Source organism: Puma concolor, chromosome B4, assembly GCF_028749965.1.
Source record: "Puma concolor isolate L17-30 chromosome B4, mPumCon1.1.hap2, whole genome shotgun sequence".
In the NCBI taxonomy this organism is placed as follows: Eukaryota; Metazoa; Chordata; class Mammalia; order Carnivora; family Felidae; genus Puma; species Puma concolor.
Window position 1 is genome coordinate 130,370,855 of NC_141673.1, and position 12,468 is coordinate 130,383,322.

At 42.5% G+C, this 12,468-nt stretch overlaps 1 protein-coding gene across 4 annotated transcripts in view; it reads left to right on the forward strand.

Annotated features, from left to right (window-relative positions):
• Positions 1-12,468, forward strand: part of FRMD4A (FERM domain containing 4A) — a 612,063-nt gene that overhangs the window by 273,207 nt on the left and 326,388 nt on the right. The window contains exon 1 of one of the 4 annotated variants that reach the window (XM_086714887.1): positions 6,721-7,120. The exons of the other annotated variants lie outside the window; for them this stretch is intronic. Within the exon in view, the coding sequence (XP_086571013.1) occupies positions 7,055-7,120 (66 nt within the window). The 5' untranslated portion in view covers positions 6,721-7,054. Of the gene's footprint in view, positions 1-6,720; positions 7,121-12,468 lie in introns of those variants that run through there. 4 annotated transcript variants of the gene reach the window in all.

Here is a 12,468-nt window from a genome sequence, read left to right on the forward strand (position 1 = left end):
CAGAGCCTGGTCTCTGGAGCGGTCCTGCCATTGAGAGATAAATTCAGGTCATTTTACCTCCTTCTCTTGTCTGGGTCAGCACTCTAGCTAACTTTGATTAGAGCTGTGAGGTGTGGGTAGAGGCCACCCAAAGCCCAGCATCCATCCCCTTCCGAGTACCTCTAACAAAAATATTTGTCTTGTTTTGTGGAAGCTTCGTTTTTCTCCATGATGGGACTATATTAATCGCATGAGAGTACAAGGTCAACGGCCATCCTGTCATTGCCATTCCTTGACCAGCTATACCAGGAACGCTCATCCAAGTTCTGGAGATGATGTGTGGAAAACACAGGGTCCTGCCAAAGGACGGATGGAGTCCAGCCAGGAGCCAGCCTCTCTGGATTCTGATGACCTATGAACTCCCAGAGAGCCTCACTTGCGTGATGCTAGCCTGCCACAGCTGGCTGAGTGCCCATTTCCTCTGCGGCTTGAGTAAGGCCAGGACATGCACAATACAGCAGGTGGATTCTGATGAGCACCTGGGAAAAGTAAAAATGCAAAGTCAAGCCCAAGTGCCATAGACCCCTGGCCTGTCCGCAATGGAGAGCCCTAGGGTCCAAATGGAAAAATGTTCAAGTTACACTAGATAGCTCCTGCTAATCAGGGACATAATATCTCAAGAATATGCTGGAGACGAGGAGACATTCAGTTCCATCCCAGGCCTGTCTGGTAGCAATTACAGCCGCTCAAAGCACTCTTGAGTTGGTCTGGAACGAGAGGCTGCTAAGTTACTAAGACTGATCAGAATGTGCATGAATCCCAGACACTATTCTCTTCTGCTCAAACACACACAGCTGCGTTTCCTTACTTCCAGATTTCTCCTCTCTCCTGTTATCACTGTCAAGCCCAGGGAGGCTGTCCTCCAACAACAGACGAGGGCGGGGAGGTGGTGGGAGGCAGACCACCACACCGACATCTCGGGGAGCAGGCTGATGTCAGTTTGGGTTTGGGTCTGTTGAATCTCCAGTGAGAACGTTCACCACGTTTCCTGGAGTAGTGGCATCATACAAAGACATTTACGTGTAGTGCTCTGTGTTATTTCTTTATCGATTACTTTCATCCTATTGCTTGTTTACATAGCAGAGTTGCGTTGGTATTTTTTAAATAACATGTGTAGGTAGGTTATAGCATCCATGATTTCACTCGAGGGCAGTAAGGGACATTATACAAGAGTCATAACAAAAGGCCATTGACTGAAAGCATTAAGAGTCATTCATCATTCTAGGGCAACACAAGAAAGGCTTTTGGGGAGAGAAAACCCAGTCCAAGTCAGAATTACTTAAAATGGACAGTGGTTCTCCCTGGGATATTCTCTTACCACCAGCAGACTCACTTGTTTGGGCAATGACATAACCGAGCCAACTTCTCATTCATGTAATATCTGTAACGGTAGTGTCTTCGTGTGTTCAGGCGGCTTTAACAATATACCACAGACTGGTAGCTTCTGAGCAACAGAAATTTACTTCTCATGGTTCTAGAGGCTTCTAGAGGATGTCCGAGGTCAAGGCGCTGGCCAGTTCAGCCTCTAGTGAGGACCCATTTCCTGCTTCATAGTCTTCTCACTTCTTGGTTTATAGACAACCTTCTTCTAGCTCTGACCTCATATGGCGGAAGGAAGGGGCGAGGGAGCTCTCTGGGGAGAGAGCTGTGAGTTTGGGGAGGACATAAACACTCAGTCCCTAGCAACTAGTATCTCATGGTCCCTGTGCTCACAGCTTCTCATTCCAGACAAGGAATGCATGGAAGGCATGGAAGTCTTTAAATCCTGTGCAACTTTTACAGAGGAGAAAGGGTCATTGAAAACATCCATAAAAGATTTGGGAGAATGTGGTAAAGATCTGTGTCTCCAAAACTGCCTCTGAACTCCAGAAAGTGAGGTGGCTGAGAAAACACAGATGGAAGAGCTGAGGGGGTTGCTTTGGCGTCTCCCCGAAGTGCCCCACTGGTGCTGATTTCGGAACCTCCTCAAGCTTCTGTTACTCCAAGTTGTAGAGCAAGTGACAGGTGGCGAGACTGAGCGATCAAGCGAGTCATTATGTGTTTCTCTGCATCATAAACCCAAGGCACTCCTGCATGTGCCTGACACGAATTTCACTGCCTGTTCATTTTGAAAGTCTTCAAATTCATCGTTGTGACCAGGCAGGGGATGCGGGTGGGGGGAGACGGGCAGATTGGGGTTGGGGGCGGGGAGACAGATGTAGAGGAATAGAGCCTTTGTACTTGTCAGGCTGTCAAAATCGAAAATGCATTGTGAACGGGGAAGACAAGGTTGGTTGTGTTAACCGTCTGACGCGAACACGGGAAGGATGAACAGACCCTGAGAGCGTGGTCTGCTGATACCATTGCCCTGAGCCACTGCTGTGCCAGCCTGCCAGGGGCCCCATAGAGACAAACCTTTAAATTAACACGTCTGTCCTCCGAGAGACAGCTCGAGCAGACAGGCGAGCCTTTATAACTAGACCCAGACAGGCAGCTGTCTGTAGGGCCATCAAGAGAGTCTCGTTTACTTAAACAAGCATAATCTCTTTAAAAATCCTCTTTTTCTGGTTTTAAGGTGAGGCAGAAGCTTGACATAGAAGTACATCGATAAGACATTGATATGAGTCACATTTACACATATTGTCGGGGGTTTTTTGCCCTAGAAACTGGGGGACATAATTGAGTGATCAAAATAAAAGCCTGTGGTTTTGCTTTTAAAAAAATCTTAGTAATTAATTCATTGTTGGACCAAATTTCTGCTTAGATTCTCCAGTCGAGGCACTAAAATGGTGTCTAGGTTATCTCAGTGACCAATTCTGATCAACAGGATGGGGGTCTGATCTCCTCCTTTGTGCCTGACCTTTAAATGAAATGGTTTTACTGAATAGAAAATCATTGCTCTAGGGTGGAGAGAGGGACCTTCCCGGAAAAACATTTTTGCCTATTCAATTACCTATTGCCTTGGGCTTGCTCGTCATTGTATGTAATAGATTGTTTGATATGAATTGGACTGTGATCTGGTTGAACCACAGCGCTCGCCTCCATAAAGACTCATGCTTTTGAAGTAGACAATTTGTTTTCAGGGCTGCAGAAAACACGGTACTCTCTAGAAAGATGGTTTGCCCACAGCTCCCCTGGGGAGTCTGAGGGGTGCCTATCTACATGACTGTACGAGGAATTCGGCCAAATTCCCACTTTCCAAAAACTTTCCCTTTATTGACTTCTATCACCAAAATGTTGAGCCCTGCTGGGGGCAGTTTTCATAGACAGGGGAGAAGAAGATGGTCACTGAAGATTCAAACTGAAAGAAACTCGAAATTTACAACCCTATGCACTGACGTTTTTATTCAAGTGGCAGAACAAATTCTAGCATTTGCCTCCCATATCAGGTGTATTGCTGACTCCTTGTTCTCACTTGGGGAGCCCCGGGACAGTGGTGCATGTCAGGTCCTTCTCAGGTGGCCAAGAAGCTTTGATCAACTGCTCAAGGTATTTTTTTTTTCCAAATGAGATTTGTACCATCCAAGGCATGTCTCTGGGATGGTGTCATAATCCTGTGTTGAGAATCTTGACATCTTGGTTGCCACCTTGTCAAATGCAATTTGGTCTTTCGGGCTCAGACCCCTAGCATCCATCAGTGCCCCCGGCCGTGCCCCTGCCACTTATTGCTATAAATCCATCTGAAGGGGTACTCTACACCTCACTTATTCTTGCCCTTGCCTTTCCCATAGGGTGGAGGTGACACTGTCTTTTCTCCCTTTATCACCAAGCTCTCCTGCACATCCAAGTCCCAGAATAAGTGCACCTGACAAGGAAGTATACTCTTCTCTCATAGCCTCAGAAAAGAATAGTATAGAATTACGCCAGCACATCTCGCCGTGTCTTCTCAAGACTCTAAGGTCTTGAAGAGAGAGCTGTGTCTTTATCTTCCCACCAGCACTAGCACTCATCATCCACTCTCTGGCCCTGGTGCTGATTAAGTGTTTGTAGAAAGGATGCATGAATAAATGAACACATAAATGTTCAGAGTTGATATTAGCATCAGTAAAACTCCATCATTAACAAAAATACATCTTATATAGAGAGACTATAGTTGCTTCAAAAAATCTCCCCTTCAGGCACCAAAGCCATCCTTCACCAGCCTCTCATAAGCATTGACACTGGTGAACTTGCCTTATAGCACCATATGAACAGTCCCCCGGCCCACCCACCTGAAGAGTGGTGTGGTCCTCTGTTTCTAGGGTACCCACCTACCCCACATGGCTGATATCATCCACTAATGCTGGAACTCATAATAATTGTCTCTTACGGGTGATATCCACAACCCGATACCGATTTCCTTATTCTCTTCATGCTAACTCCCTTTTGGTCAATTTCTCCTCTTTGAAACTGTGAAAGTGATTTGTTCCTAAAATCAGGGTATTCTCAACAAATCCTCCTCAGAGCCCTCGTTCAAGAATTCTAACCACTCACATGGCTCAAATTAAGCACAGCTTCTTGTCCCTGAAGTCTGCTGTTTATATTCTTGAGAAGCCACTGCCTGCTCCTTAAAAAACACGTAAACTCATCCACTGGGGCTGGGAGACTGCCTGCCTTGAGTGAAAAACATTAACTGCTCTCCATTGGTTGATCCCTTGTCCATGCCAGGAAGAAAATTAATGAAAGAAGCAAGTATACCTTTTAGAAAATTCCAGATATTTGAAACACTTTGCCCAAATTCCATTCATAAAGAGGGGGGCTACAGAAAACCTGACCTTGAAAGCTCTCCTGTGATTGCTGGGAGACCAGACCATACTGCATGTATGTCTACACCTGTCTTCCCCGATGGTCTCCTGGTCATATAGCTGATTGTTTGCCCAGTGCTCTCACCTGGTGAGAGAAGGCACCTAGCCTTTTTTAGTATCTTCCGGACGGCCATAGTTTTAACAAAAGATGGCAGCTCCATGGCAAGAAGTCAGCTTGTGCTGAGTCTTTGTTGCTGACATTGGTTGCTCTACTCACTGTACCAGTTGCAGACATGGTAAACACATTAGCTGATAGGAAGTTCTGTGAATACGAGTTCACCCATCCGGGAAATATATTTTCTGTACATTCTTGGCTATTGGAGCCATTCATCACAGCATTGCCTCCCCCTCCCTGGTGCCGTTGCCTAAACAGAGATGCCTGTCATGAAGCCACTCGAATTCCTCCATGAGAGACCCCAAAACAGAATTGAAACCATAACTCAGAGAACATTTATGTACAATTTATGACCAACTGTCAAGCTAAACTACCGACAGATTCCAAATCCACTTTAGAAATAGTATGATGCTTTTTATCAACTTTTTTCCTTTATCCTTTACTTTGTGGTTGCTCTGTTTAAATGTTAAATGCTGACTCAAGGGGGTCTGTATCTCCTTTGGGGAAATGGAAATTCATGGAAAGATACTAAATTGGAGAGTTTCGATTGTTCCCACTTGAGACCAGAGCTCTGCCAACAGAAAGTGGGGAAAGTTTTATTGTAGAGCAGAGACTTCTTGTAATTCCTCAACTTCACCCGGGGCACCCTCTTCTCTGCCATCAGTATTGACTGTTAAGTGGTCACATTCTGTGTGGAGTCAGAGACTAGACTCTCCATGGATCATTCAGCTTGTTTAGGGAACAGGACAGAACTCACTTGCAGACCAAGGCTGTCTGGGTTAGGACGTCACAGCAGGAATGGCCACTAAAGACTTGACAGCCAAGTGTTCCTGAGAGATTTTCCCAGGCCTGAAAAATTGTCCAAACCAGGAGTCTTTCTTAGGATATAAGATTTCAGCCTTATAAGGGAAAGAAATTCTTACATAGGCTACAACATAGATGAACCTTGAAGACATGCTAAGTGAAAGAAGCCAGACACAAAAGGACTGGGTACAAACTCCGTACTGTATAATCTCACTTATATGAGGTACCGAGAGTAGTCAAATCCATAGAGATGGAAAATGGAATGGTGGGTGCCAGGGGCTGGGAAGAAGGGGGGTGACGGCGATTTGTCTAATGGGCACAGAGTTTCAGTTTTGTAAGATGAGATCGGAGATTGGTCCTACAGCAATGTGAATGTACTTAACAGTACTGAACTTTACACATAAATGCAGTGAAGATGGTGAATTTTACGTTATGTGTGTTTTACCACAATGTTAAAATCTTTTAGGCAAGAAAAAAAAAATGTCAGACTTTGAAGGCCAAAATGGAGAAATGACATTTGCAAGATATAGTGGATGTTCTTTACTGGCAGAAGCTTGAGGAGTTGACACAAGAGATTAAATTTTTTTCCTTGATGTTTATCTACTCTTGCAAGAGAGGGGGTGGGGAGGACAGAGGACGGGGGAGAGTGTAAGGATCTAATAATATTCTGAGGAAAAATTTAGTACCCCCACAACTTTCGTTTCCTTGTTTTTCACAAGACTATGTGCTTTTCTGTCGTCGTGTACAGAACAAGGTCTGATGGGTTTTTCACAAAGAACTATTGATGGCGTGTCTGTGTGAATTGCCCCAGCATTGGTCACAGCCAACTTCTGTGGGACCCACTGCCCCCGCTCTACAATACACTCCAGTGTGCTTGGCCATTTATGAAAGGTCAGAAATGAACTGAGAAATGGGCTAGAGTCAAAAACATGTGGCCCTATAAATATCAGAGTCAGACGGCTTCCTCCATTCTCTCGCTGCTGCCTGGCATCATCCCCCCGGCGCCTTCTCTTTCGCCCATTTTTGGGGTTTCACGCAGCACCTCAGACCAGGAAGCTTGCGAAGAGCAGGCGGTGGCTGGATTCTTTACCTGGTGACATCACTTTGCACCCAGGGTGGTCCCCTAGTGCCATCAGTGCAGATTTTTTCTTTTTAACCCTTAAAGATCTCTGGCTACAGAGCTGCATCGGCGCGGTCTGCGATGCTCTGTTCCGCATCCCACTAGTGTCCATTCCGCCTGTGCCTAAATTTGACACCGGCCGTGTTTTCTGAGCTGAGGAGTGTGCAGGTTGGGGCCACCCCCGAGGCCTGAGCGCAAATCGGAGCATTCGTTATGACTCTAGCCGCCAAACTGGAAGACTTTGAAGTGACGCTGGAGCACCTGCTCATGGATGTGTTTGTAAGTAAAGGCTTTCATTCCGCACAATGGGTCCTCCTCTGCCACCCCCAGTGTCTACGACTCTGTCCCTTTTGCTGAATAGGATTCTATTCCACAGTTGTCCAGTTCTCACACAGCGTCTTTATTTCTCGCTCGTGTGCCTCGGGGGAAGAAAACCATAAAGTGGCTAAATGCCTGAGTGGCGCAGAATGGTCTGTATGGATGACATAGCGGAGAAATGGCTTCTCAGAACAAGTAATGTCCAGACGTCTGAATGAATGGGTTGAAGGAATAGAAAACACCTGCCCAAAGAGACAGAAGCAGCCACAGTAGGTACTCCCGGGGAGACTTAGATGTGTTTGTGAAGTGAAGTGATCATTCCAGAAAACAAAGGAGAGGGTGGGCTCAACATACTGTATTTTTCCCATGGAGCGTGCAGAGGGTGGGAGAGAGAGAAAACATCACTCTGTACAGAGCACCGGTGTCTCGATCTTGTCCACTGTCCTGGGCATTAGGTTACTAAGACTTCCTCAGGAATTGATTTTATGGGATAAGGCTGTTTGAGTGACTGGTTTTTTAAAGCAGCAGCAGCTGACAAGGATACTTCTATTCCTGTGATGGTTTTAGAAACACAATCTTTGAAAGCCCCCATCATCCGTAGCAACCTAAACATCATTTCTACCCCAAACCAACCACGGTCATTCTTACTCTTTTCTCGGGGTTTTCTGTTGGTGATAGGTCTGTTTTGTATTACTGATGGGGGCGTGGGGAGCTACAGACTGTGTGAAGCATGCAGGGGGTAATACAGCTGAAAGAAAAGTGTTCTCCTTCCAAGAACAACACTGGAGTTCCCCTGGGAAAGGCGGTGGTGGTACATTTTGAGGACCAGCCAGTCTGTGTCTCGAATCTGGAAAAGGCTGTGGGGGGTTGGCCCTTTCGCTATACATCACTAAGTCCCTTTCAGGAACCTCACAGGGAATGGTGTGTTTTGGCAGACATGAGAGTCTGGGGTTTCTTTTCTTTATTAATTTATAATCTGTCATCTAATTGAGGCAACATTATACTGGCAGGATTCCCGAAGGGAATCACCCTTTGCAGGCTGGATACTGGGGTCCCAATACCTTGCATTCATTCTGACTAGAGGATCAGGAAGTTATGCCTTCAGGAGGAATGTGTCAAGAAAGGAGAGCGACCTTCTGGATTTCCAGTGACGGGAGGTTCATGGCCAGCATGGCTATTTTCTGAAGTATACATAGAGACTGAGCCGCAGGATGGGAAGTTTCTTTGCCAGCTGATACCCTCTGCCCAACCACCATGGTCTGCCATGGTGGTGGCTGTAGGGTCTTGTCTGGGGGGGTTGTCTGTGTGTGGCATACCAAAGGGTGAGTGTGAGCTTGGTCACCTCAGGAAAAGATTAATCAAGAAGTTGTTTTATTTAAATACCACCAAGTCGTTAATGTAGTCCCTTTCTGTCCTTAGCTGCCCCTCCCCCCAACAGACACACACTTTTCCAATTACTTCCAATAATCTTGTTTGCGCGTTCCTAGATATACTCTCTCCTAGAAGGGAGTGGGATCACATACTCCACCCTTTTCTGTAAATACAACCCTTAATTTCATGGGCCCAGTTTAGGTCCTTAGTACCTCTCGCTTGGACTAACCATCTAATTATTCTCCTATATCTATTATTTCCCTCCAGTTCATCCTACCACTATCATCTCCAGATCAGCCTCTGTATACTCTATTTTATTAATTGCTGAAAAATATTGTTCAGACTAATTTGAGGTTCACAGCAAAATTGAGCAGAAAGTAAAGAGATTTCCCCTGTACTCCGGTTCCCACACACTCACAACATCCCACACTACAGCGATATGTTTATCACCATCAAGGAACCTATACTGACACATCGTTGTCACTCAGTAGTTTACATTATGGTTCACTATTGGTGCTATACATTCTATGGGTTGACTACGGGTGACTAACATGTGACATGTATCCACCATTGCAGAATCATGTAAGATGGCTTCACTGCCCTAGAAATCCACTTTGCTCCATTGATCCCTCCCCCCTCCCTCCTGCCTGGCAACCACTGATCTCTTTACTGTCTCCTTTCCTATTTTGCCTTTTCCAGAATTCCATATAATTAGGCTCATACAGTATGTGGCCTTTTCAGATTGGTTTCTTTCATTTAACGATACGCATGTAAGTTTCCTCCGAGCCTTCTCGTGGCCTGATAGCTCATTTCTTTTTAGTGCTTAATAATAGGCTGTTGTTTGAATGTGCCAACGTTTATTTATTCATTAACCTACTGAAGATATCTTGGTTGCTTCCAAGTTTTAGCAATTAGGAATAAATGGCTATAAACATCAGTGTGTAGGTTTTTGTGTGGACATAGGTTTCAGTTCATTTGAGTAAACACCAAGGAGTTCAATTCCTGGATTGTATGGTAAGTGTTTAATTTTACAAGAAATGACCAAAGTATCTTCCAAAGTGGTTATGCTATTTTGCCTTCCCATCGGCAGTTAACAAGCGCTCCCATTGCTCTGTATCCTTGCCAGCATTTGGTGTCATCAATGTTTTGGATTTGGCCATTCTAATAGATGTGTAGTGGTATTTCATTGTTGTCTTAACTTGCCATCGCTCAATGACATATCACATGAACATCTTTTTCATACGCTTACTTTCCATCTGTATATCTTCTTTGGTGAGGTGTGTGTTAAGGTCTTCGGTCCACTTTTTAAACCGGTTGTTTGTTTCCTCATCGCTGAGTTTTAAGAGTTCTTTGTCTCTCTGGGATATCGGTCACCTGTCAGATACATCTTTTACAAATATTTTCTCCCAGTCTATGGCTCTTCTCATTTTCCTGGCAGTTCTTTGCAGAGTAGTTTTTCATTTTCATGAAGTCCAGCTCATCAATTATGTCTTTCATGGATCTTGCCTTGGTGTTATGTCTAAAAAGGTATCACCACATCCAAGGTCATCTAGATCTTGTAGGAGTTTTATTGTTTTGTGTTTTACATTTAAGCCTGCAAGCCACTTTGAGTTAATTTTTGTAAACGCGATCAAGTCTGATGTCTAGATTCCTTTTTTTTTTTTTTTTTTGGCATGTGAATGTTCAGTTGTTCCAGAACTGATTGTTTGAAAGACTGTTTTTCTCCATTGTACTACCTTTTCTCCTTTGCCAAAGATCAGTTTATTTTATTTATGTAGGTTTGTTTCTGGGCTCTCTATTCTGTTTCATTGATCTATTTATCTATTCTTGCACCAGTACCATACTGTCTTAATTAAAGTAGCTTTATAGTAAGTCTTGGAAGCTGAGTGCTATCAGCTTTCTCCAACTTTTTTACCATCAATATTGAATTAATTAATCTGGATCTTTCGCCTCTCCATATAAGCTTCAGAATCAGTTTGTTCATGTCTACAAAATAACTTGCTGGGATTTTGACTGAGATTGTGTTAATCTATAGACAAATTTGAGAAAAACTGACATTTAGATAATAGCAAGTCTTCCCATCCATGGACATGGAATTTTTCTCCAATTATTTAGATCTTCTTTGATATCTTTCATCAAAGTTTTCTCATGTTCCTCATACAGATTTTGTGCATATTTTGTTAGAACTTTCTATACCTAAATAGTTCACTTTGGGAGTGCTAATGTAAATGGTAACATATTTTTAATTTCAAATTGCACTTGTTCATTGCCGTATATAGGAAAGCAACTGACTTTTGTATATTAACCTTGTAGTATATAACCTTTCTATAATCACTTATTAGTTCCAGGAGTATTTTTGTTAATTTTTTCAGATTTTCTATATTAACAATCATGTCATCTGTGAACCAAGACAGCTTTATATGTTGTATGTTCTTTCTCAATCTGTATACATTTTATTTCTTTTTCTTGTCTTAGTGCATTAACTAGGATCCCATAATGTATCGGAAAGCAATGATGAGAAAGACATCATTGCCTTGTTCCTGATCTTAATGGGGAAACTCCCAAGTTTCTCACCATTAAGTATGGTGTTTAGCTGAAGGCTTTTTGAGGATATCCTTAAGTTGGGAAAGTTCTCTGTTTCCTAGATTATTGAGAGCTTTTATCATGAATGGGTGTTGGATTTTGTCAAATATTTTCTCTACATCTATTGATATGATTGTGTGAGTTTTCTTCTTTAGGATTTTTTCCCTTGCATTTTTGTTTCATTAGTTGATTTTTAATGTTGAAACAACCTTGTATACCTGGAACAAATCTCACTTTTTATCCATTTTATACATTGTTGTACTCAATTTGGTAATATTTTGTTGAGAATTTTTGCATCTGTGTTCATGACATATATCAGTCTGTAGTTTTCTAGTAATGTGTTTGTCTGGTTTTGATATTAGAGCAATGCTGACCTCATAAAATGAATTAGGAAGTATTTATTTCTGTCTTCTGGAAAATATTGTGGAAGATTAGTATAATTTCTTCCATAAATGTTTCACAGAGTTTAGCATTGTACCTATCTGGGCCTAGGGCTTTCTGTTTTGCAAAGTTATCGATTATTGGTTCTGTTTCTTCTTATGTGAGTTTTGGCAGATTGTCTTTCAAGGAATGGATCCGTTTCATTTGGATTATCAAATTTGTGGGCACAGAGTTGTTCATAGTGTTCATTTATTATCTTTTTAATGTCCAAAGGATGTCTCCTCTTTCACATCTGATAGTAGTAATTTGTGTCTTCTCTCTTTTTTTAAATTATCCTAGCTAAACATTTATTGCTTTTATTGATCTTTTCAAAGGACCAGCTTTTGATTTTATTGACTTTCGCTATTAATATCCTGTTTTTACTTTCACTAATTTTTGGTTTTTTTTTCCTTCTGCTTACTTTAGATTCAATTTGCTCTTCTTTTTTCTATATTCCTTAATGGGAAGCTTGTATTACTGATTTTTAGATTTCTCTTCTAATTTATGCATTTAATGCTATAAATTTCCCACTGAGAACTTCTTTCACTGCACTCCACAAATTTTGATAAGCTGTGTTTTCAGTTTCATTTAGTTCAAAAAACTTTTAAAAATTTCTTTCTAGATTTCTTATGAGATCCATGTGTTATTTAGAACTATGGTGTTTAATATTCAAGTATAATCTATCTTTTTTGTTATTGATTTCTAGTTTAATTCCATTGTGGTCGGAGAGAAGACATCATATGACTTTTAATCTTTTAAATTTGTTAAGATGTGTTTTATGTCCCAGGAAATGGTTTATCTTGGTGAAAGATCCATGTGAGCTTGAGAAGAATATGTATTCTGCTTTTGTTGGATGAAATAGTCTATAGATGTCCATCATATTCAGTTGCTTGATGGTGTTGTTGAGTTCAACTTTGTCCTTACTGAATTTGGGC